This window comes from Chelonia mydas, chromosome 10 (genome assembly GCF_015237465.2).
Source record: "Chelonia mydas isolate rCheMyd1 chromosome 10, rCheMyd1.pri.v2, whole genome shotgun sequence".
NCBI classification, from domain to species: Eukaryota; Metazoa; Chordata; order Testudines; family Cheloniidae; genus Chelonia; species Chelonia mydas.
This window is the reverse complement of record NC_051250.2, coordinates 3,868,917-3,894,623: the sequence shown is the minus strand read 5'-3', so window position 1 is coordinate 3,894,623 and position 25,707 is coordinate 3,868,917. Positions and strand designations below refer to the sequence as shown.

Sequence of the window (25,707 nt, the reverse complement as noted above, 5' to 3'; positions counted from 1 at the left end):
GGAAAATCTGGGGTTATCTTTCCCTCCTTGTAACTTACTCCTTGCACAATAATATTAACAGAATGTAATGTCACATTAGCTTTCCTGTTGGCACCAAGTAGTTTAGAAAACGTTGCATGCTTCAGCTCAATCCTGAGTCAGTAAAAAAGTGCTCTCATCGAGACTTCACAAATGATTTTCTTATTGACCTGTTTCAGCTCTAGCCAGGCTGCCTCACCTCTATAGGAACTTTGCAGCTGAGCAGTATGCTAGCGTGTTTGCCATCTCTCTGCCATATACAAATCCCTCCAAGTAAGTTCACGCATCTTTTTTTTGTTGTTGTTTTTCTCTCCTTTTCCCTATCTGTAAATTGGGGAAAATGAGACTGACTTACCTTTGTAAAGTGCTTTAAGATCTACAGAGGAAACATAAATTGTGTGTGATACCTTTATATATGGTCTTGTTGCTGAGGGAGGGCCATATTTAGCTTCAAGACAAATAGTGCATGTTGCTAATTGCACTCTAGGTTCCTTTCCCCCTTCAACTTACAGTAGTATTCTCTTCCACATCTCTGTGATATTAGAATTGAACTGCATCTCTTCTGAAAATGTGTTCAGATTGCACAACTAAACTATTGAAATCTTCCCCTGTTCAGGTTTAACCAGTACATCGTTTGCCTGGCACACCATGTAATCGCTATGTGGTTCATCCGATGTCGCCTGCCCTTCCGGAAAGACTTTGTTCCCTACATTACAAAGGTAACAGCTAATGCTGGATCTTGCAATACAAAGGGTGCTCTGAGAACTGCAATCTGTGGGTATTACTGATGTCAATTTACAGAGATTCTATTTTACATCAAAATAACTCACCTGTACTTATTAATACATTAGAATTTCAAAATCAAATGTAGCTCTTGAGAATTGGCTCATGGCATGTGGGCTGCAAATACCAATGGTTTGAACCATTATCTGTGTGTCCAAATTGGCAGGGCTTGCGGTCAAACGTCCTCCTCTCATTTGATGACACCCCTGAGAAGGACAGTTTCAGGGCGCGCAGTACAAGTCTGAATGAGAGGCCGAAAAGGTAAATTGTATTCCGTTCCAGTTGGGGCTATGGGTAGCTCTTCATTAGGAGCTGTTTAAATGCCAAATGTTTTTCTGTGTTTTGTGGAGAGAACTATCTGTGTCCTTAAAGATTCTGTGTAATCTTTCTGATAACCGAAATGTTCTGTATTAAGACACAGTCTGAGTTGTTCTTAAACCTGAAGTCAGAACGAGCGGCTGGCTAATGGTATGTATTTGTACTAAGACATGACTGGTTGCCCCCATCCACTTCTGCAGAATGTAAGCTTACATTCTAAAAATAATACTGTCAGCTGAATGTGAATCAACATAGTGCTGGCTATAAAAATAGTGAGAGGGATGCATGCTCTGTTCATCTCCGTGGTTTGTTAATTCTGCATTTTAATGATAGTTTAACAGTGGATGCTTAAATGATTTCACTGCGGATCATTTTAATAGCAGTGTGTACAAACTGGAGCAGTTGGGTGGATTATGAGAGCCACCACTTTATTTTTGCCCAGTTTAAACTCTGGTAGATCCAGAATCTGACCTATTGCTGCTCTATAATTCTGTGAAGAAGAGAGTTCTGGATCTCTGATCCCTTCTGAAAGGAAAGAAAACTAGAATGGCAAACCAGTCTGTCCTGGAAAGTTTCTATATGGCAGCAGAGTCTAGATTTCAGTTTCATAAGAGGAGAGGAGGTAGTGTCCACTTTTTAAAATCTGTGTAGCTAACAAGCAACTCACTGTAAAGTATCTTCACAGACTGATCCCACTAGGAAGGAGTGTTTTGAAATCAGTACTTCAATTCAGGTAGAACCCTGAAGTCCATTCAAGTATTAATGTTATTGGAAGCAGTCATTGATATTTTGAAGTACCATCTGCAGAGAGGGAAGGGAAGATGTAGTTTGGAAGTCACTCAGTGTTTTGCAAAGGTGGCTTATCCAGTGGACTCCTCTTTGAGTTGGTTCACTGAACTTGCTTCAGCGTTTCTCTACAGTGAGGCCATAGTAACATTGAAATCTCTGAGGAAAGTGCCTCTCCTTTAAATTGCAAGGTATAATAAGGATCTTGTAAAAAAGAAACACCATCCTCACCTTAATGCCATAGCTGTAAACCCTGTCTTGTGTTTGCAAGTTAATATTCTCTAATCCTTCATCTCCTTGTTTCTTTTTTAAAATTTGGAATAGACACCTTTTCCAATCTGTCTTTTTCCCAAAATCTACTTAATTTCATTGGGTTGGAATACTACTAATTCTGAAAGGCTGTTGCTCTTGTTAACATAATTGGATCAGCGTGGCTAGTTCTGCAAAATTCTCTTAGGGGATGCAAACTGTAATTGGATAGCAACATGGACTCCTCTGCAAACCCTTGTTTATGGAAGAAGTCCCAGTCAGTGATGCTGTTTCTCTGAGTAAGGGTTTTCAGGATCAGGTCCATGGGTCTGACTTCATTGAGGACAAATTAGAAAGCTTAGTTCGTGTCCAGTGTCCCAGAGCCTTTTGGGAAAAGAACCTTATTCCTCATGCTTGTAATTACACACAAGCAAGGCAGGAGAAACTATTACTGGTTAGTCAAGGCACCTGGGTTCTGTTTCTAGCTTAATCATTGGCTCACTTTCAGACCTTGGGCAAGTCTCTTAAGCTCTCTGCCTCAGTTTCCAGAGAGGTAAAACAAAGACCCTGGCCTGTCTCAAATAGATATTTTGAGGCTTAGTGTTTGAAAAGCACTTTGAGATCTCAGGATAAAGTCTCTATACAAGTCTTATTTAACGGTGATAATAATGCAGGAGAGCCCCTGGTTAGAGTAACAGAATGGAAAGTTGAAACAAGCCCAGCTCTTCAGACTGGAGAAACCTTGATACCAAATCCGAGTGAAAACCTATTTTCTCTTCCTCAGTGCAGCGTAGTATTCCAACTATCATTTACATCAGTTTTTGTTCGTACTAATTTCATTTGTTTGTAGTGTTTGTTAAAATCTTGTTTTCAAAAGTGATTTTTATGCTTTCAGCTCTGCCTGGTTTTATGTTTTAATTTTTCCTTTTTGACATTTTTTTTTGTTTTACATCACCCTCTGGGATTCCCCAATATTGACCCTGTGACCTGTGACCTTTCAACCTCCATCCCTACAATGATTTCTTCCCTTCCTGTGACCTGTGCAATTACACCTCTTTCGGGGTTTGGTGCTTCTTCACCTAGTAGTTTAAGAATAGCCAAAAATGCAAGGCAAGGCTTGAATAACTCTCCTCCAGTGAAAGAGCTGAAAGAACCCTCTGCAGTTGATGCCTTCCGATCCCGCAGCATCAGTGTGTCAGAACATGTGGTCCGCAGGTAGTGGCTCTTTAAAGGGGGAGAATCCAAGAGCAAATTTGCACTTGGAAACTTTGCTGCAAGGGTGGGTGGGGTCAGGGTGGGCTTGCATGCGGGATGCTTGCATGACCTTCAGAAAATAGAAATCGGGTCCTGTCTACAAAATATGCTTTGGAAAAGCTTCATGGAGGTCCTGTGGTTTACCAATGCCGGTTGTGGTGGTGTTACATTGCCCTGTGCTTCGATTTAGTGGTGCTCTATTCACGAGAGCTTCTTTTATTGCAGAGTAAAGATTAAGGATAAAAAGGTTGCATTCTGTGCAAGTTTGAGTCTTTGTTAAACGGCTTTTAAATTACAGCCTTCCAAAGGCAACTTGAAGCACGAATGTCGCAGTTTTCTGCTAGGATTGTGTGCAAACCTTCCCTGCAAGTCGGAGAGAATGGTTCATACGATGATTGCTGGGAAAAAGGCACACAGAAGTCTGTTGATATAAAGCAACTCACCATCAATGCATTAATTTATCTCCAAGATATTGTATCTAAGGGGCAAAGCAGTGAAGGGCAGGCCTTACAAAAAGGTTAATGTTTTCATGACCAAAGAGAATAGTTTGGTCGTTGGCTCTTGATTTGGCCATATCACATCTTTTAAAAATTGTAAATCCTTTTCTCCTGTTTCTGAATTTGTCCCTTGAATATTAAATTGCTGGCTAGGAATATGATGGTTAGAAGTTTCTTTGTCTGAAAATGAATGTTATTAGGCTACAGGAAATAAGCATCGTACTGTCACTGGAATTGCATTGCAAATATTTTCTGTTTTTGATAACATGTTTCGGGGGGAAGGGCGTAGAAGTAACTATAGTGAAAAATGCATTTGACGCTTCAAAATCTAATGTCCCTATTAGTCTATTACAGTATATTACATGGTTCTCTTATATTTATATTTAAATTATAGGTAACAAAACATTTAAATAATTACTATCTAATAATACCAAAGAAGTTGCTGCATAATGTAAACCCATCTGATATGCAGCCAAATCTTTTTGCAAATGACTGTGTTAGAGGCATTCCTTATAGCAAGTTCTGTAACACAGCCTGCTATTGCAATTGTTTCAAAATTGCATTGCTTAAAATACAATTACTTGAAGACATAATTGCTTTATATCAATGTACTAATTGTGTGCAAAGTGCAATTATTTTGCCACTGGTTTAGCTAGATTTTACATAACTCTGAATTTTATTTCTGCAATTTAAAATCAATATATGTAACGCTACTGTTTGCCTTGCTGTTCTGCACCACATCCCTCCTAAAGCTGACCCTGCTCAAATTGCACAAATGTCAGCCATGCTTCCATTTTTTTCTCAAGATGAGCTGCCAGTTCTGGGGTGACATAGCTGTCATCTTCAATGACTATATAATTTTGGTGATTTGAGAAAGATTCTGAGGTGCCCTGGGTTTGATATGTGTGGACGTAGTCAAACCTATTGTGGCATGTGCATGTATTGCAGATTGCTCCGTGGCTTAGTGCTGATCAGATGACAGTACTGTATCTGTTTTGCAGTGTAACTTGACACACTCTAAACTCCCTCTCTCAGTAGGATACAGACATCCATCACTAGTTCAAGCCTGGGCTCTGCAGATGAGAATTCGATGGCTCAGGCTGATGACAACTTAAAAAACCTCCACTTGGAACTCACAGAGACCTGTCTGGATATGATGGCCCGATACGTCTTTTCAAATTTCACTGCGGTGCCCAAGAGGTGGGAGTCAGTTACTTGTTATGGTGTTAGCTATTCTTTGGCCTAAAGGTACGTCTCGCTTCATCAGCAGGAAATTGCTGGATCAAATTTCAGGTTCTTATGAGCACAGCAAGTCTCATATGCTTAACCCATCCCCTCTGGCTAAAACCTTCATTTGTTATACCAATAAATTAAAAACCAGCAGGATCTTATTAAAGGGGAAAAGGCAGAATACCACATTTATTGTGAATACAGAAAGAATCATAGTAAGCAGTTAGTTATAGTTATAACATTCCATTCAATCTCATATTTATTCACACATTCATTCATTCACACACACACATACGTTCTGCAAGGTTGTTATCATAGTTACCAGCCTTAGAGTTGCTCATGCCAAGCCACTGGCCAGGTGGCCTGGACATGAGGAGGGAGCAGGGCCTTTTCAGATGCTCATCTGATGCTCCTGGAAGTTGGTTTGCAGAATCAGACCCCCCAAAGTTCTCACTTTCTAGAGTCCATTTTTATAGGAGTTTCTTCTTATGCCAGTCTATGGGAATTGCTTCATCACGCTGTTGCTGACAGATAGCACATTCCTGATGGCTCTGTGCTGCCAGATGTTATCTTGTTCTTTGGTTCTCCCATTCTTAAGGCTATTGGGTGGATTCCAGTCTGCCCTCCGGGGGTCCTCTAGTTATTTCCACTTGATGCCTTCTTCAGCCGATGGACACTGGATTCTTAGGCTGGCACCTCCCTGATCATTCAGTTATTATCCACACCAAGCATCCATCCACATACATCCTCTATCTCTATTTTAATCACAAGTGTTAATACAACGAAAGGGCGGAGAGTCTCTGGGTGCTGTTTCTGTTGTTAGAGTATTGCTTTGAGTCTCTCTCTGTGTGAATTGCTTTGAGAACAGACTCTGTCTTAGAATGTACTAACGCAATTAGCAGCTTGCAAGTTTCACACACAGAGGGAGAGAAACAGTACCAAAAACCAAGAGACCTCTTAATTAGTAATACATTGGAATTTAAAGTATGGGGAATCAAACTCATTTGTGATTTCAATACAGAACTTCTTTAATATGATCCAACACATTGACTTAACATGAAGTTTGGCAACACAAAACTGCCCTATTGCCGTGGATCAAATCCTGTCAGGACTGCCTCAACATTGAGCCTTTCCAGAGTAGATACATTGAAAACCGTTCAGTCTTTTTGCATGAAACCTTTAACAACCTTTCTGCTCTGTGTGGTTTTTGAAGACACCTAAAGCACTTTTCCTATGACCAGAGGCTTGCTTCCAGTACGTGGGCTAAATTTCACCCTCCTCACCTCCCACAATGTAATGCAGTTTGCCAGATGACTATATTCCTTCCCATCAGAGACTGTGTGTCTGTGTGTGTTGTGTTTGGGGATCCTTCAGGATGAAAGGTGCTGCACAAATTGGAAACACTGAAGTTTTAGTCTAATTTGGTATCCTGGAAGGAGTTGTGCAGCAGGGATCAGCTGCACCGAGGCCAGGAATAAATTTGCAATGCTGTCTAGAAGCCAGAGAAGTAACTGATATTGGAGGCAGCGTGTCCTTCATCCTGATGGAGAATTTTTATGCTTTACCAGTTTTACCTTGGTGCAGCTTGCAAGAAATGTCATCATATAAATGCAGAAAGAGCAGGAATTTTTTCAACCCCAATGCAGAAAATAACTTCCCGGCTGAATCGCTGGTATTGGGCGACATATGTGAGTTGTATTCACTCCAGACTGTATTTCTAGGTCTCCTGTGGGAGAGTTCCTCTTGGCTGGGGGAAGGACGAAGACGTGGCTGGTTGGTAACAAGCTAGTGACTATCACGACTAGTGTTGGAACAGGGACACGGTCATTGTTGGGCCTTGACTCTGGAGAGCTCCAGAGCAGTACAGAGTCAAGGTAACCGTCACTCTGATTTTAACATTCTTTTCCCTAATGAAGCCAGTTAAAAACCATTGTGTTAGAACTGATTTGAAGTTACTGTTTTGTAAATAAAAGGAATGATCACATTTGTTTGTCTGGTATGAATTATAACCCACTGTGTTACTAGTTTCAGAGTAGCAGCTGTGTTAGTCTGTATTCACAAAAAGAAAAGGAGGACTTGTGGCACCTTAGAGACTAACAAATTTATCTGAGCATAAGCTTTCGTGAGCTACAGCTCACTTCATCCCCACTCTGAACTCTAGGGTACAGATGTGGGGACCTGCATGAAAACCCCCTAAGCTTATTTTTACCAGCTTAGGTTAAAACTTCCCCAAGGCACAAACTATTTTACCTTTTGCCCTTGGACTTCATTGCTGCCACCACCAAGCGTCTAACAAATATATAACCGGGAAAGAGCCCGCTTGGAAACGTCTTTCCCCCCAAAATCCTCCCCAAACCCTACACCCCCTTTCCTGGGGAAGGCTTGGTAAAAATCCTCACCAATTTGCATAGGTGAACACAGACCCAAACCCTTGGATCTTAAGAACAGTGAAAAAGCAATCAGGTTCTTAGAAGAAGAATTTTAATTGAAGAAAAAGTAAAAGAATCACCTCTGTAACATCAGGATTGTAAATACTTTACAGGGTAATCAGATTCAAAACATAGAGAATCCCTCTAGGCAAAACTTTAAGTTACAAAAAGACACAAAAACAGGAATATACATTACTAGTTATCCTTCTTTTTCCCCTCCCTCCCCCGCCTTAGTTCAGACCCTGTTTTGCAAGTGAGACAAACTAAAGAAGCTCCAGCAAAGCTGGAATCTCAAGCTGGCCAGCAGGTGTGCAGAGGATCTCGCAACAGAGTCAGGTCAATGTCTGGTAAGCAGTCTTAGCACGTTTCTGTCCTTGGAGACTTGCAACCATTATTGGGCAAGTCTTATCTGTGTGTCCAGTCTCAGACCTAAACTTAGGCCATGTAAAAAGTAAAGAGTGGTCTGATCACAGGACCCAGTACTTAGTATGAAGAACTAGAATGAGTAGCAGCAATGAATGCTGGCTTCCTGAATGGTTGATTTCTGCCTGCTGGTCTTAGCAGTTGTTTGTATGGTGAAACCTGCAGTAAAGCCATCTCTAGTAGCCAATCCCCCTGGCTTAAGAGTCCAATGTATACTTCTGCCAGGTTTTCAGCACAATGTACAGTTCATTCATGTGAGATATAGGGATCAAAGATGCTATCAAAGTGCACAGAACTATGGGGTTGGGAAGGAATTTTCCTCCAGGGCAGATTGGAGGAGGCCCTGAGAGTTTTTCACCTTCCTCTGCAGCGTGGGGCACGGGTCACTTGCTGGAGGATTCTCTTCACCTTGAAGTCTTTAAACCATGATTTGAGGATTTCAATAGCTCAGACATAGGTGAGAGGTTTATTGCAGGAGTGGGTGGGTGAGATTCTGTGGCCTGCATTGTGCAGGAGGTCAGACTAGATGATCCTAATGGTCCCTTCTGACCTTAATGTCTATGAGTCTATTTATTACCTGTTTTCTTGGCACTGAGTCCGGTTGTCTCTCTCTAAACTGAGCTCCTGGGTTCCTCTTTTCTTACCTTCCATGTCTTTTGTTTTGCCAGGTGGTCATGCCTTACGTGTTGGTGCTTTAGACAGCTCAGCCCCCCAGGGGTTACGGAATCCTGCTGGTTCTGCACCTCGAACAGAGAAGGCCACTCCTGGTGGCCATGCTCCTCTGCAGAAAGAAAAAACAAACCTGGCTGCATATGTCCCACTGCTGACACAGGGCTGGGCAGAAGTATTAGTCCGGAGGCCCACAGGTACTCCTTAACCAACTGCACAAAGGGGCTTCTGAGCTGTGGCTTACTAAGAAATTGGGATTATATAGAAAAAATATCCATGTCATTAATGTAAATGGAATTCTTCCATGCTGCTTAACCTCTCTGTTCTTAATCTTTAATTTGTCAGCCAGGTCTTTGGAAATTGCACCTTTTAATGATGCAAAGTTTTAAGACGCTCCCGTGAGAAGATTAAAATCCTTATGTAAACTAAATCCTGCTGCACTGATGCGTATGGGCATTGTGTTGGCACTCAATTATCTATTCATTATGGTACTGCCATTTCTGAGCGCCGCTGCGTTCCTTCTTACAAATCTAATTTCCAAAGTGTGAACAAGGCCCATTGCTGGAGTAATTACTTAGTGCATGATTGCTGTTTGTGAAGGAGTAGCAATGGTGTTGAAGGTATGAAGGTTAAAAAACCAGGGTAATCCCAAAATTCCTGGACATCAATACATTCCAGAAGCCACGTGGAAGCAAGACTTGCATATTTCAGCTTGAAGTTGTCTTGTGCCAGAATCATTTAAAATTGCCTTCTATGATTAATTAAAATACTCCAGCAGTTGAAAACCTTTAGGGAGCCGGCTTTGAGCTAAAACATCAGGACTAAAGAGTTTTGGGGAGGAGAGAAGCATGCGGCACTGGGGACTGATTCTCCTTTAAAATGTGAAATTAACCAAATCAGCTGCTAACTGTCAAGAAAACCCTAGAACTACTCAGCCTAACTTTTATCTGCAAGTCCCAGGGCTGTTGATGCTGCTGAGTTCGGCTATTTGAACTTTCTGTCCCCAAAAGGAGAGAATATCTAACTTTCCTGACTGTTCCCCTCCCTTCCAGGTAACACAAGCTGGTTAATGAGCCTGGAGAACCCGCTCAGCCCCTTTTCGTCAGATATAAACAACATGCCGCTGCAGGAGCTATCCAACGCGCTCATGGCTGCAGAGCGATTTAAGGAGCACAGAGAGACGGCTTTGTACAAGTCCCTCTCAGTCCCTTCCTCCAGCTTGGCCACCGGGACATCCAAACCATCTCTTCTGCAGCGTTCCAATACAGGTGAGAGATGAATGTAGCATGTCCCAGAGAGCCGGCACTCGCTTGTATAAAACGTGGTGAGACTGCAGCAGTCTTCGACTGTGAGTTGCTGCAAATCTAGTAGTTCAAGGTAGAAAATAAGGTCATGATCGGGAGGGCTTAGCTCTCCTCCTGAGCTTAGTATGCAGTAAAGTAAGCCGTTCCTGATCTCCCATGGCATATTAGAAGTGAGGTAATCCCTTTCCTTAGGCACCCCTTATTCCTAAAAGGGAGCTATTTTGTAGTGGTCTCAAGCTAAATGTGTCCTGACTGAAATTGACCAGAGCCTATTTTTTGGTCTACTGCTTGTTTTAAGGTTGAGCCAAAGCTTGTCCGTGTGTCTGGATGGATCTTCTCCAGCATTCATGTTTTTCATTACCTCTTGCATAGATTTTTTCCATTGGGCAGTGGTTACTAAGATAATGGCCTGCTACAAACCCTCCCTCTGAGGAGTCATTGCTGCTCTCTTTCGCAAGGGTCTTCAGGATGATGTGGCAGAGCGCACATCACGTTAATAGCAGGGGTGTTTGCCTCTGCGGTGACTTGTGTCTTGAGTCCTGAGTGTTTTATTCATTTGACTTTCGGGCGGTAGGCTTTTTGAACATCCACTTCTCTGCACCAAGGAGGCTTTGGGCCTGCTTTACACTGCTGCTAGCACGGGTACAGCTCCCCGGGGGTTATTAATATTGGGATTCCTAATGTCGACTGACTGCTGGCATTTCAAGCTAACCCTTGTTCAGAGTAAATCTCATGGACGTGCTGCTTAGAACTCTGAGACTGACCCACTGTTAGCAGCAGACAAGACTGTATGGTGGTGTCAGCCATAGTGCAGGTTGTCTGGGAGCCCAGTAAAAGTGCCTATTTCCAGGTTCAGCTTCGCTATTAAACCTTGCCTATGCGGGATCTGATTTTATTCTTTCAAAACATGTGCATGCAAAAACCCAGGCAGTTAAAACTGGAAGGCAAAATTGAATGGTGAATTTTTTTTTTTTTTTTTTAAACACTCCTCTACTTCAGCAGGCTCTTTGATTTTTATGAACTCCTGCAAGTTCTGGCGTATAGACAAATGCTGCCTGATCAGTTTGGAAAAGCTAAAAGCAGCCAACTTGAGACCCGCCTGTTGACTGCCACTCACACAGAGTTTTGAATGTGCAGTGAATTGTTTCAGCCATATTCATGTTCAGCTGATGTCTTACTACAAACTTACCATAATCAATTGGCACAAAGACCTATATTTAAGAAGTGTTGAGAGTGTAATGCCAATGTATATTATTCTTTTTAAAGAGGCTAAATCTCTCCCTGTGTGAACCTTTATCCATATCCTGCTGTTTAAATTCTCCTAAATACTTAAATGACCCCTGCAAAATAACTGGCTGTCTGGGCTCATTTCTTGCTTGTGCTGGGACTCTGGTAAAGTTGACCCCTCTTGTAGATTTAAAATAACAAATCAGAAATTCCGTTTCTCCCAGAGAACAATTTCTGAGTCTGATTGTTTGAATGTGTTTATGCCTCTTTATTTGTGTCAATGAGACCCTCGACCCTTAAGTTTTCCCTTTTTACATCTAGTGAGACTTTCCCAGCTTGTTCTTCACTTTTATTTTATTTTTTAAATAGGCTCCTGGTTACATTAAACTCTGTGCTTTTTAATTTTTTCGTATAGTCTCTCCTTCCTTTTGATGTAGCTGCTCACTTGATTTCCCTTTGCAGTGGCTTCTTTCTCTTCCATGTACCAGTCCAGTTGTCAAGGAAAGTTGCACAGGAGCATATCCTGGGCAGGTATATATATCTCTTTAAGGAAAAAAATATTGCCATAGAAGAACACCTCTGATTCATAGAAACTGTCTCCCTCATACCTCATCACCCTGCCATGTTTCCTGTTTGTCCCTGCTGGTCTCATTACCTTCGACGAATGGGATCTTGACTAGCATGAAGAAGTCCAAGCCAGATACGACATTTGCAAGCATGAGTAACTTTAATGCAACACTTTTTTGGGTGGAGTGAGGTCATAGCTCATGAGATTTAGACTATAGAGTGACATCATAAAAGATCTGAGTTTCCTAACTTTGAAGTTAGATCTTGTAATTCTGTTTATTAATTCAGAAGCTTCCCCCTTCTAGGAGTAGCTCCTGCAATGCTGCATATATAACTCTACACAAGTGAAACCCCAGTGCTTTTCATTGCGCTGAGTAGTCAACCAAAACTGGCCGTGGGAAAAGAATCTGAAAAAGAGAAGCTGGTTAGAAAGTCTAAGTTTGAAACTACAGTATAATTGCTGGTTACAAGGTTTTTTTAAAAACAAAAACCAAAATCTGTTTCAAGGAGAAATATATAACAAATTGTAGCTTTCTGTAAATTCAGTAGCTGTGTAAAATCTTCCTCTTGCTTTGGGGCTATAATCTATTTCCTAAATATATCAGATCTGTAGATGGTAATCAAAATGGATACCTCTAAACACAGCAGTTGCATTGCATTTGGTCTGCAGTGCTTCATTAGGAGAATTAAATGCCACCTTCCTTCAGTGGAAAATCCTATGTGGAATAGCTGGTTATTCATAACTGTGGATTACTGCATTGGCACAATGCTATTAAAGTGACACACAGATGTTGCAGTACATTACTCTCCTATGGTCCTCTGCTTTGCTCATATTATCCTACTTCCCCCTACAGTGCAATTACTGAACATTCAAATTATTTAAAAACCCCAGCAAAATTGGCAGTAATGTTAGAACTAGGGAAGTGAAAACCCCAGAGAGTATGTGCAGGTGTGTTCTGGCTTGGACAGCTAACCAGATCAGCACGTTTTTAGACAGTATGTGTGTGCAATGCTAACTCTTAATTGCTTCTTGAAATAACTTTGGTCCTGCGAGCTGAAATCAATCCAGGAAAAGCTGCTTTAGTGACTTTTTTTTTTTTTTTTTTGCTGATTTTTTGTGTGCGTGCGCGTGTGCTAAAAATTTTTTTATTTTATTTTACTTTGGAAAACAAATCTTAGCCTTTCAGATTGGTCTTCCAATTCTGTGTGTACGTAATGGGAAGCCTCCTGTACTTCAGCCTTTTCCTCAGGACAAAAAAAACAAGGCAAACAGAAGTCTTCAGTCAAACGCATTCCTGTGTTCAGGGTTACTGTGTACAGTAGACACTTGGTTACCCCTTCCACTAACCTCTTCGCCATAGACAGCGCTTACACGGAGCTTTCTTTCAGTCTGGTCTGTTTAATTAGCTATTTGTCTGATTGGAAACCACATGCAGACTTTCCAATATTGCTGCAATACATGCATTAATGATGTCCTCCTGTCCTTTAATAAAGCATAGGCTATACTGGTTAACTTCTACTGAAGCATACTGAGAAAACTGTCAAAATGCAAGTAAATGACTTCTAGTGAATTTTCTTGTCTCCTCCTCCGTTTAAGGCACGAGAGCATTTGTTATATACAAGACTTATTCTTTTCCACAGTTGCATAGAACTTATGTTTTCGTTGCCTGTTTAATAACAAACTTTAATGCTAGTCTTGCACTTCCTTACATCTCTCTAGTTACTGTCTGTCCTGATACTTGAGTATTAATATGCGCAAGAATCCATTTTCTCCACTATCTTTCCATTACGTGTCCGTTAGTAACAGTTTGGCAGCACTGCGCTTAGTGTGACAAAGCAGTTGTACAACCCTTTGGTATGAGGGTAAGTCGACCAATTATTCTGTGTGAAGGGGAGACCTCTAGCAAGTCTGTGTGCCATTAAAGTCCACACTCTGTGATCAAAGATATATGTTACACCGCACATTGAATATGGCCTTCCACTAAAATCCTAGTAGGGAAAAGGCTGGTACTTCAGAGGAAAGGATGGGGCCCCATCGTTCCACTCCTCTCTACATGCCTCAGTTACTCTGTTTGTGTCTTGGTAGAATCGGCGGTAGTTCTGGAAGAGGGGAGCCAATTGGAAGTGGATTTAAAAGAAACCGATTCCCTGGCATCTCAAGAGTTTGAAGACTTTAAGGCTGTGTGCTCTGAGCAAGCCCTGGCTGAGGAGAAGTTCAGCAAACCACACAAGGCTTACAGCAGGGTAAGGCTGTCATGCAGCCGGCTGAATACCAGTCAAATAACTTTTCTGTCCCAAGCCAGAGAAGGAGCTTTAATATACACTGCAGATTTGTATGTGTTCTCCATTTGCACTTTTTATTGTTTTAACTATAGCAAAAGGCTTTGAACTTGGGTAGATTGCACGTGCAGTTATGCTTGTGGGCTCAGATGGTCAATCTAAGGCCTTGCTGGCCATTTGCGCACACAGGAGAAATGGTAACTGCATGCGTACGGGCTCAGGGCTTAGGCTTCTGTCCTTCTGGTAGTTAGGCCATATCTGCCTGTATTGAAGCAGTAATGCTTTAGTATAGTGTATTTAGTGGTGGCAATGTCTCCCTGTCCACTGGTGTCTTTCCCATTCATGTTCTCTTGTGGGTTTTGTCAAGGTGCTACTCAGAAAAACAGCTTTTCTTTGACTTTTTCTTTAAGTCCTCTTCAACGTCTAGTCAAGAAGAGAAATCTCTGAAATCCGATGAACTGGTGGCCGGCGGAATTCCTATCGGCAGGGTTGTCCCTTCGGAGGATGGCAGGACTCTGGAAGAGCTCTCCTTCCAGCCTTCCCAGCCACTCAGCAAATCCAGCTCTTCCCCTGAGCTTCAGACGCTGCAGGAAGTCCTCAAAGACACAAACACTAAAGAAGCAACTGGAAGGCTGAGCACAGAACTGAAATCGAAATCTCAGTCTGGGAACCTTGAAGGAGAAGGGGCCAATAGCTGGCTGAGCAAAGGGGATGACGCTGGACTAACGGGTACAGCCAGACTGGATTGCAGCGTCCCTTCTTCCTCTCCCCGCTCACCCAGTGGCCACCGTCCTAGAGGGTACACCATCTCGGATTCAGCCCCTTCGAGGAGGGGCAAAAGGATAGAGAGAGATGCCTTCAAGAGCAGGACAGCAGCCTCCAATGCCGAGAAAGTACCTGGAATAAACCCAAGGTGGGTAGTTAGCTGCGGGGGGTGCCTAAAAAGGGCTTATGGTGTTTCCAGATGTAAACTTCATTTTAACTCGTGTCTTAGAACTAAGATTTTTTAGAGGTTTAGCTAAATTTGTTTAAATGCAACACATGAGGTTTTCTGGATCTTACAAAACCTAAAACTGAACAGACAGGAGGTGTAACTTCCTATAATTTAATCCATGTTTTAGCACCTGTAACCTGAATTTTGGGCAAAGAGAAATGTGGCAAACATCTCAACAATTTCTAAACCTTTTTTTTTTTGGTTTCTAAAAACAATTAATATGGATTAACAATCCTCCCCATTTGAAATCAAAACACACGTGCAATTTGAATGCAGAAGAGCTAGAAAGCAAATTAACTATAAACCAGTGAACCAGAGCAGTCTCTCCGTCCGAGATGAGTGAAATGCAGAATGGTACACCGCATGAACAGTGGGGGGAAAAGTAAATTAGATTGGTTGTTTGAGCCTAGTAGTATCCCAGAGCTCTAATTTGAAGATCTTTACCTTGCTGGTGGTATATTAATTTGTGAAATATTCAGAGGAGTCCAGAGCCTAAGAGAATTCATTAATCTTCTAGATCCGAAATAAAACAATGGCCGTGAGATAGGATTTGATTTCCACTCCTTTGTGTTTCATAAAGATCCAGTGCCCTTGCTGGTGTAGGGAAGTCATGCTGCTGACATTATTGAGCTATTTGATTTTATGGTACAGCGTGTGCATATACAGAAACTGTAGGCGGAGGAAATACCTACCGTGCCGTCAAAGGAGGGATTCTGCACTGTGAGCAGCTGATCTCAGACCTCTCGTAAAGCGCAGATAGACGGGGGCTTTCTTGTAGGGTAACGGGATTTAATTTCTCTTCTTAGCTTTGTGTTTTTACAGTTATACCACTCCCCGTTCTTTGGAGATGAATCCAACAAGCCCCTTTTGTTGCCAAATGAGGTAGGCAATGGTTTTAAGTATGAACACCTGGAATGATTGCTTTAATCACACTCGCTTTTAAAAATCTAAATATATACTAATTAACGAATTAAGAGGCTGGATAGTGGCAGTTATGGGTGGTCCCTTAATGGCCCGGCTGCTGGAGATGTAAAATCTTGGGTATCCCTGATGAACTGATGACCCTTGTTTGTAATTGTGGATTGTGATTTCCCTCCCCTCCCCATTTCTCACAATGCTTATGTACTGCTGTGATGAGATGGCTCAGTTCCCACTCCTAGAGCCAACAGCAACCGATTTGCTTGCCAAGCAGTACACTTGGTCTCCAAGGGCAGGGTTTTTGCTCCCTTGTACTAGCTTCCAAACAAGTAGGTGTGTTGTTGCTTTGGTGGTAACAGCACCGGGTGAAATTGGGCAATGTGTGTTGGAGAAGGTGGCTAAACAATTGGTGGTGACCAATATGACAGACTGGGAGTGGCCAAGGGGAGTTATCCGTCGCAGAAATAGACCAGAATAAAACCAGTGTTCTGTGGGGAAGTACAATGCTGTGGAGATGGCACAAAGCACAGAGAACGTACTAGTAAAATATGAGTTTGGGTTGTCATTTCCTTGGTCCAAGTAGCAAACTAGCTCACCCATTATTTGTCCATCTCCCCACTGAAGTACTGTTCTGTGTGACAGTATTATCCAGAAAAGTGTTTTCTACAACTGACCCTGCAGTGAGTTCTCTATGCTTAGAGTTAAACACAGTATAAGAAGAGTCTATCAGTTTTCACGGCTGGTGCTTCAGATACATTCAGTTGTCAGGAGATTAAATTAATATGAAACATAAAAAACAGAAAACGGAATAATATACCCTATTAAACACTTTATTTGTATCAGTCAGAAGCTAATATTATATGTGCCTTTCTGTGGTAAATACCTTAATGAAGTTTATCAAGGAATAATTATGTGGAGATCAGGAATCTCTCACTACATATGCTCTCAAGGTCTATGGTGTGGCTGCTTATCAGTGCCATTCAAAGAAATGACCAGTGAACATGTTTTAATTGTAGACATTTGAAAGTTCGGTGCAGCTCCTAGATCAAATTCCTTCCTATGATACCCACAAGATTGCCGTGCTCTATGTAGGAGAAGGACAGGTGAGTTCTTACACGTAGTAAAGTATAACTTTCACTAGAGGCCAAGCAGCTTCCCTTGAACTGCAGTAATTTCTACCCATTTTAAAGTAGCTTCTTTTTGTGGTGTGGCTTCCCAGTTTATTCGGAGAGTGCCCAAGCGATAGCAAAACGCCTGAAGGCCTGAGCTTTCACCTTCGTACTTGTTCGTAGTGCTGTATGAGCACCGACTGTGCAACTTTACAGTAGCTGGGCTTATATTTCACTGAGTCCACTGTATCTTCTGCTAACCTCATTTCCGAGTGACTCTTCGTGACATTGGCATTTCTTCCATGTGGCCAGCTCTAGAAGCTTTAGTGGCTTTAGGCAAATATTCTGCTAGCCCAGCCCAGACTCAGTGAACACTTTTGTCACCCACCTGTTCTGCCTGCACAGAGTCTGCCCTTGTGCTCTGCTTGCCAGTCGTGGAATCGGTTCACAGCACATGTAAGGAGGTGAATACATTTTAACAGTAAGTACTTGAACCTCCCATATGAGACACTCAATTTTTTTCTCTAGAGCAACAATGAGATCGCTATTCTGTCGAATGAACATGGCTCCTACAGATACACGGAGTTTCTGACTGGCTTAGGGAAGCTCATTGAACTCAAAGATTGCCAGCCTGATAAAATTTACCTTGGTGGTCTGGACGTGTGTGGGGAGGACGGTCAGTTTACCTACTGCTGGCACGATGACATTATGCAAGGTAGGGCATCCCAATTAAAGGGTTACACTTCTTTGGGGACAGGAATGATGCCTTAATGCACAAGTCAGCGGGAGTGTGTACACCTTTAAACTTTACCCTGTGGTGCCAAATTGCTTCTGTTTTCGGGATGTGGTAAAGAGAGGGATTTCCTACTAGCTTCCTGCGTTTGCCTGGGTTCCCTTTCCATGTTGTTTAATATGTTTAATCTTCTGCACTGATGGCTTGGGAGAGGTTGACACACACAAAATCTCACTTTTTACTCTGAACATACAGACCGTATGAGACATGGTTTTATGTCTGTCCTTGTGTCAAATCAGTCTTGTTTTATGGGCCACTAGAGTACCAGAAACCAGATGATGTATTATAGCAGCCATCTGCTACCATCAAAACCATGCCAGATGTTTCTTTAAAGAACAATATTTAAAGCTGGGTTCTGTTGTCAACCTTAATCTCGTGACTGGGTGTTACCACAGCATCACACGCAATCAGCAGTGAAAAGAAATACATTTAAAAGTCTAAGGTACTTAATTCTTTCTGTACATAGCAGATTCTCCTCATCTATGCTGCTGTGGCCCTACAGAAATTGCTGTAAAGGACTTTTTCCTTAAATCTCTCTTGGATATTGGGATATGTGCGCTAATAAATGTAGGGTAACAGGGAATGCATCTGAGAAGGTGAACTCGTATGGGTCATTTTGGCCCTGGTATAACTGGGAGCAGACTGAGGACTGCTCCCAAGTTGCACCAGCTGCAGAAGTCCCATAGGGTCTTCTCCACGGCCTCAGAATTGGCTGCAGCACTGTGCATTCTGACATGTCCCCCGTGCAGTGCAAAGCAGCTAGAATGGGGTCTGAGGAGCTGGCCAATAGTGTTCAGCTCTTACAAATCAGGACAGATTTGTCAAAATAGCACAACATGAAAGTTCAGCTGTCAGTTTGACTTTCAGACAAATGCCATACACAGAACATTACCGCTATAGGATCATAGATACCCTATCAATCTGTCTGTTCCAGCATCGCCTGCAGTAAAGTTATTAGTTGCATCTTCCATTTTCTATCCCAGTTTATTTTTGTTTGCTTGATTTTTTTTTTTTTCCCCCCTTCTTCCCCCAGCCATTTTTCACATTGCGACTTTGATGCCCACGAAGGATTTGGATAAATATCGCTGCGACAAGAAGAGGCACCTCGGGAATGACTTTGTTTCCATAGTTTATAATGATTCTGGTGAAGACTTTAAATTGGGAACGATAAAGGTACAAGAATTTACACTTGGGTCTGCTTATAAATAGAACCCTACCAAATTCACGGTCCATTTTGGTCAATTTCGCACAAATTTCAGCTATTTAAATCTGAAATTTCACAGTGTTGTAATTGGAAAGCGGCGGCTGCTGGCCAGGAGCCCAGCTCTGAAGGCAGAGCCACCGCCAGCAGCAGCGCAGAAGTCAGGATCGCCGGGGATGGGATTGCCACCCTGACTTCTATGCTGCTGCCTGCAGAGCTGGGCCCTCGGTCAGCCGCGATCACTCTGCAGCTGCCCAGCTCTGAAGGCAGCAGCGTAGAAGTCAGGGTGGCTTGGTCTGGTGTTGCCACCCTTACTTCTCTGCCGCTGCTGGTGGGGCCCTGCCTTCAGAGCTGGGCACCTGGCCACTAGCTGCCGCTCTCCTGCCGCCCAGCTCTGAAGGCAGCGCAGAAGGAAGGGTGGCAATACTGTGACCTCCCCTAAAATAACCTTGTGAACCCCCCCGCAACTCCCTTTTGGGTCAGGACACCCTATTTGAGAAACACTGGTTTCCGCCATGAAATCTGTATAGTCTAGGGTAAAAGCACACAGAAGACCGATTTCATGGGGGGAGACCAGATTTCACGGTCTGTGACGTGTTTTTCATGGCCGTGAATTTGGAGGGGCCCTACTCATTACACATCTGTTGGGCTGATGCAGCTCACTGGAAAGCATCCAAAGATGAACAGGACTTTCCACTTGCATGTCAGCAATGGGTTCTTTGTAAAATTGTTCATCTTTGTGTGTTGTCTAAAACTGTGGCGCCAATTCAGATATTTCTTTGGTGGGGGGCAAGTTCCAGTCCTGGTCTCTCTCTCCTCCCGGCCCCGCAGGAACCCTGGTTCTCCTTCAGAAGGGAGTTTCCCCTCTCTGTGCCGCCAGGAGTCAGTTCTTGGCAGACTCCCCTCTGTTCTGCCGTACAGGAACAGACGACCCATGCACCAGGTCACAACGCCACTTACTGAAATTTGGCTCTGCTGCCCCTCTGTCTACATGGAGGGGCACCCAGGTCATAGTTCAGTGGCATTGCAACCACACAGCCAAGTGACGCTCCAGACCACTCCACCAATAGCCGTACTGATTTAGTACAGGACCCTGCTTAAAAGTGGTCGGACCCTGGTCTGCACGGCTCCGTGGCCTGCGGAACTTCTAGCGAGTGCAAATACCTGGGGTGGGGGAAATGCTTCCCCTCCCCCAGCCTCCTAACTGGCGCCACTGGTCTAAAGACTATTTGGTTATGAATTGGGACTTTTTACCTTGCTGTATTCAGACTGCATCAGTGGATTGCATCTCTAGATGTCAAATGGTTTCCAGTAAAATATGCCTGTAAGTGTTAGTTATGCTTCTGTGTTACAATATTTTGTTTCCTCCCTAGGGCCAGTTCAACTTTGTGCATGTTATAATTACACCGCTTGACTATGACTGTAACCTGGTGACGTTACAGTGTCGGAAAGGTAGGGTTAGTTCTCGAAGAATGTTTCTACTGGTTCGCACGACAACTTCCTTAACTTCATTGGAATGTTTGTACAAGTCTCCAGGTGGTAAAACTTTAGAATCGTAGAACTGTAGGACTGGAAGAGACCTCAATATAGGTCATCTAATCCAGTCCCCCGCCCTGAGGCAGGACTAAGTATTTGGAGCCAGTCCCCTTCTGTAACAGCATATCCCATATTGCCAGTTTACCTAGCTTAGGTAGACCCTTTCTGAACTGTGATTTGTACTCTCAGTAAAAGCTTTCGGGCTCCCTTTAGAGGAGCCCATTAGGGGAAATTCTCCAAAATTGTGTCAGCACCTAGTATTTGGTGATGCATCCAATCAGTAATTCTTCCCCACTGGACCATAGGACCGCTATCTTCTAGTTACGGGGATGCATGGCGTCCCAGCCAGTGAATGGAATGCCTCCATTTTGGCTTATGCTCTGCACACCGGTATAGTGACACCATTTTTTGGCAGGTTGGAGGAAGAAATCCTGGTGGCTCGTCCCCCTCCAGCTTCTTTCCCAGCAGTGCAGTGAGTGACCCTTGAGAGCTGGATATGGCTCCTCCTGGAGCTGAGCAATGCTCTTTTGAACATCAGTTGGAGGGGGTCACAGCTGTTTCAGGGCTTATTCCCTTGTTTAGGGCTGCGTGTGGGTCTTTTGCAGCCTTACTAGATCCCACATGGATCCCCAGCACGTATAACCAAGAGGCCAACCATACACCCCACGCCCCTCCCACAATGCACTTCTCTAATGAAACCCCTTCCAGTCTGAGAAACAGCTATGAATATTCTGCCCCGCCTCTGTGTTTTGGGGGAATAATGGATTGTGACTAGGGTTCCTGGGAAAGGCCTTCTGTGTGGAGCAGTCAGAGCTTGGGAGGCCCAGAGTATTGCACCCTTGTGCCGTGAGCAGTGTTACAGTAGAAGCTATAATGCTTTATGGAGACCTTTCTTTCGAGGCAATTGATTGGAGAGTAAAATATATTCCCATTTCTCACTATCTTGACTCTAATACTGGAAATCCTCATGAAGTTGAATGTATCACGTCACAGTACATATAATTACTGGCTAGTTCTGGCTTTTCACCTCTTAAAGTGACCATCTTTGAATCTTTTCCATTTTAACATAGACATGGAAGGGCTGGTGGACACGAGTGTTGCTAAAATTGTCTCGGATAAGAACCTGCCATTTGTAGCCCGCCAGATGGCCCTGCATGCCAACGTGAGTACTGTCTGGGCTCTCTTTAAGGACTGTTGCCTCTGCTAGGATCACGCTCTGCCACCCCAGGGAAATTAATGCAACTAGGCCAAGAAATTAAACTCTGAGAGCTCTTCTAGTTGAATAACCAGTTAGTCAGATTTAGCATCTGAACTTCACAGACTTAGTTAACTTCAGTGACTAATTATGTTGTGTAAACAATGTATCACTCTTGTTGTCATGGGAGCTGTGTTTAAAACTTCTTTTCCCTTGAATCAGATGGCTTCCCAGGTTCACCATAGCAGATCGAATCCTACAGATACTTACCCATCAAAATGGATAGCGAGGCTACGTCATATCAAGAGGCTCAGGCACCGGGTAATTCAAGCCTGTTTTTCCTTCCCTGACACATTGCACATCTGGAATGCTTAGCACAAGCAAGCACAATCATAAATATCTGGAGAAAACAAGAATGAACTGTCAAAGGCCTGTGAATAAGTTAAAGGGATATCTGCCTTGAATGCTTCAGGCCTTGTCTATGCTACAGGGAAAAGTCGATCTAAGCTACGCAATTTGAGTTATGTGAATAACATAACTCAAGTCGACATAGCTTAGATCTACTTACTGCAGGGTCCACACTACGCAATGTCGACGGGAGACACTCTCCCGTCAACTCCCCTTACTCTTCTCGATCCGATGGAGTACAGGAGTCGAGGGAAGTCTGATCTGCAGTCAATTTAGCGGGTCTTCACTCGATCCACTAAATCGACCGCCAGTGCATCGATCGCCCCACATAAGTGTAGACAAGCCCTCAGACTAACCAAACTCTAGTGAGAATGATGTGTGGGGAAATAGGGTTTGAAGCTACAGACAGCTAAAGAGCCCTCCATTTCCATTGGCTACAGTGGGAGTTGAGGACACCAGGTCCTGCAGGGTTGTGCGTGATATGCAGCGTTCAGATCCAAGTGGCAATTGGGAGAGCTGTACCTACTAACATGCCAAGGGGCAATTGTGGGGATATCCTGCTGACCTGTTCCTCCGTGATGCTCTTTCAGATCCGAGAGGAAACCCAGTACCAGACACCTGGCTTCCCCCTGATGCAAATGCACCCTTCTGCTCTTACTAAACCCCCTCCCCAAGGACCACAGGACCCAGCATCAACCTATGAAACTGGGCAGAGAAAGCGGCTGATCTCCTCAGTGGATGACTTCACAGAATTTGTGTAAATCCCCATGTGATCAGCGTCTGCCCTCTGGCATGCGGCGGTGGGAGGAAGAGGGGAGTGAACACTCTTGACCCTGCACACTAATTCAGCACTGCCACAGGGAGACAACTGGGACTTGGAAACGCAGTGTGGCTATGTTACCTTGGTGTGAACTAGTTACTGGACTGCCATGTGACTCGGATAGACATCATCGGCTTGACTTTGAGTCGCCCACCATCATGAAATAAGAAGGATTTTCTACCCTAGTTGGAGAATCCCAGAGTGCATCAAGCCTATACATTTGGTCTTTATTTGGCTAGAGACATTAAGTGAAGTTTAAAGGTATCCATCTCTGCTAGCAGCTTTCGTGCAAAATTTAAGCATTTCTCTAAGCAGGAGCAGGCAAAGCAGCAAGTCAGGATACTTGTTCTGCACTCATCACTTGGTGGGACAATGGAGAAGCAAATGGTGTTTTGACCCAACCAAATGAAAGCTTCAGTCGCAGTCTCTGGACACTTGAGATCTCCATTTCCTCTACATGGGTGGAAAAGCTCTATTAGCATTCATGAGAGTTGCATGCACTTTCAGACTAGTTCTTAACACCAGCTCTAATTATAGGAATGTCCACTAGCTTCACAAGTTACCCGTAAAAACTGCAGCTGCCTTTATTTCCAATGAGCTCTCCTTGCTTGAGGACATCTGCATGAGTTTCCCACTCCAGTGAAATTGTTCTCTCATACCTTAACAATATAAATAGGGAGATGTCTGCAGGTCAGTGGAGAGGGAGAATGGTAATCAAAACTGGTATGGAAATCGCTGACCATGAATAAACTGGCTTGTAATGAAGACTCCGTTAAACCCAGGATTCCAAAGACAATTTGGGCCAGTTTTAGAACTTATGAGCCAAGGATTTAGCTAGAGGCCCAGACTTGCTCCTAGTGCAGAGTCAGTGGCAAAGCTTCCATTGACTCCAGGGGCGGCAGGATGGTCCCCAAGAATGTGGCCAGGATGCTGGGAAGTAACTTGACCCCTTTGTGCGTATTCACATACTCTGCTGAAAGGCAATCCTCAGAGAGGTGAGTGGATCTAAGTAGGTAGCCCAATGTGTGACCAGGGTGCACTTGACTGGTCTTTAACTTGTTCTATAATGTGGTCTTGCCAGAAATCTTCCCTCAAATGCAAAATTTTCTCTTCCCTTTTAAATGACCCTTGGCTCTGGTTGGTGGCAGCATCGCCATATTGGACTTGTCATATGGTGACAGTCCCACCTTTGGAAGCCAGCAGTTTGGATTGTTTGTAAGGGGTCCTTTTAATGCAGGTGTGTGCCAGGCCTTTCAGAAGTAGCATGTCTTGTGGTGAAAGATAACGGGACACTACACTACCATAATGGGAGAAGTTATGTAAGCTGGAACGTACTGTGACTACTTTATTGTGGCTTTTGTCACTTCTCAGTGACTGCTGTCCTCATCAAAATGAGTGATGAGCTCTTAATTTGCTAAACAAAATGCTAAACTCAGTGACTGGATAACAGCAGTTTTTAGTGACTGGGTAACTTCTGAGTAATTTGAATGGAATCCAAGGCAAAGCAATCAAAAGCTGGAATTCTTTGGGAGACTTTTTTTTGGAGGGAAAGGGGACTGTCCAGTAACTCATGTGTACGTCCTATTTTGAGTGTTTATAAATTGTAAATGAAATAAAAGTATTTGTATGGTTACTGGTATGGGCAATCTCTCGTGTTGCGTATCGGAATCACTCCGGATTAATCTGCTCCATCATTTGGCAATAAGGCCATTTCCCACTGACCTGTTTCTTCTCTCTGACCTGTGAAAGGTGTCTGGTACTAGAACCCCACTTGTCCAAAGAACAGGTACAGCATGGGCGGCGGCAGCAGGACAAACTCCCACCCTACCTTGCCAGTTGGCCTCAACCCTGATTGGGAGGGATGGCTAGGCATAAGCATAGATTAGTTCTCATGGCCCATTCAGTCCTTGGCCTCTCAAGACTGTCTTTAACGAGGCCAGTGGTGAAGTGTAGACCCGTGTCTGAGCAGCACTGGACTGAGAACCTATGGACTCCGTTCCCAGAAGCACCACTTTGTAAAGTGTTTGGGTGCTGCTACCTGGGGCAGAAGTAAGATGCTGACTCCCCTCCTGTGAATTTTTCAGATCTTAAAGTACGTAATGGTATGTAACCACCTGCTGCAGCTGCAGGAATGCTGGTGTTTCCCAGTGACATATATGGAGCCTCATGTGACCTATGTTGAGTCCATGCGTCAGATACGTGTTCAGCCACAAGGAAGTGAGTCTCTTTTACATGGAGCAAATTCTGTATTCGTTTTAAAGTAGAACATCTATCAAAGATCTCAAAGCTCCTTAATGAAGTAACATTGATTAATTACCTCGCTATCAATTTGTTACCAATAATCAAAACCGGATATTTTTCAGAGGTTTGAATTTACTCGTATTTGAAGTTGTCGAGTTGGACTAGCTCTGAAGCTAATAGCTTTCAGACCTTTCTGTTGTACTTGCGGCACCGTACCTCCTCGATGCATCCTTCAGACAGCGGTGTATATGGATTGCTAACAGGCAAAGAGGATGTTGTGGCAGCTTCCAACAAAAGCATAGCAGACATTTACTTAGCAGTCCATGGTTTTTATTTGACATTGTCATTTTGAAGAAACATTCCCACAGTTACAAAATAGGCTATTTTGTTTGCAAATGTAACATTGACCAGAAGGCAATATTTTGATGCATTGGTCCTGATCATCCATTGCTACAAAA

General features: G+C 43.4%; 1 protein-coding gene across 11 annotated transcripts in view; it reads left to right on the top strand.

Annotated features, from left to right (window-relative positions):
* Nucleotides 1-24,641, top strand: part of TSC2 (TSC complex subunit 2) — a 44,121-nt gene extending 19,480 nt beyond the window's left edge. For 2 of the 11 annotated variants that reach the window (XM_037910081.2, XM_043524059.1), the window contains exons 23-41: nt 198-291; nt 635-737; nt 968-1,062; nt 3,238-3,369; nt 4,941-5,105; nt 6,857-7,009; nt 7,799-7,911; nt 8,656-8,853; nt 9,709-9,924; nt 13,841-13,998; nt 14,445-14,947; nt 15,835-15,910; nt 16,963-17,049; nt 17,584-17,770; nt 18,882-19,021; nt 20,423-20,501; nt 21,656-21,747; nt 22,003-22,101; nt 22,779-24,641. In XM_037910081.2, coding sequence (XP_037766009.1) covers nt 198-291; nt 635-737; nt 968-1,062; nt 3,238-3,369; nt 4,941-5,105; nt 6,857-7,009; nt 7,799-7,911; nt 8,656-8,853; nt 9,709-9,924; nt 13,841-13,998; nt 14,445-14,947; nt 15,835-15,910; nt 16,963-17,049; nt 17,584-17,770; nt 18,882-19,021; nt 20,423-20,501; nt 21,656-21,747; nt 22,003-22,101; nt 22,779-22,949 — 2,861 coding nt within the window. In that variant the 3' untranslated portion in view covers nt 22,950-24,641. The remainder of the gene's footprint in view (nt 1-197; nt 292-634; nt 738-967; nt 1,063-3,237; nt 3,370-4,940; nt 5,106-6,856; nt 7,010-7,798; nt 7,912-8,655; nt 8,854-9,708; nt 9,925-13,840; nt 13,999-14,444; nt 14,948-15,834; nt 15,911-16,962; nt 17,050-17,583; nt 17,771-18,881; nt 19,022-20,422; nt 20,502-21,655; nt 21,748-22,002; nt 22,102-22,778) is intronic. The other 9 variants (XM_037910083.2, XM_043524060.1, XM_037910085.2 and 6 more) reach the window with 6 other exon arrangements.
* The last annotated feature ends 1,066 nt before the right edge of the window (nt 24,642-25,707 follow it).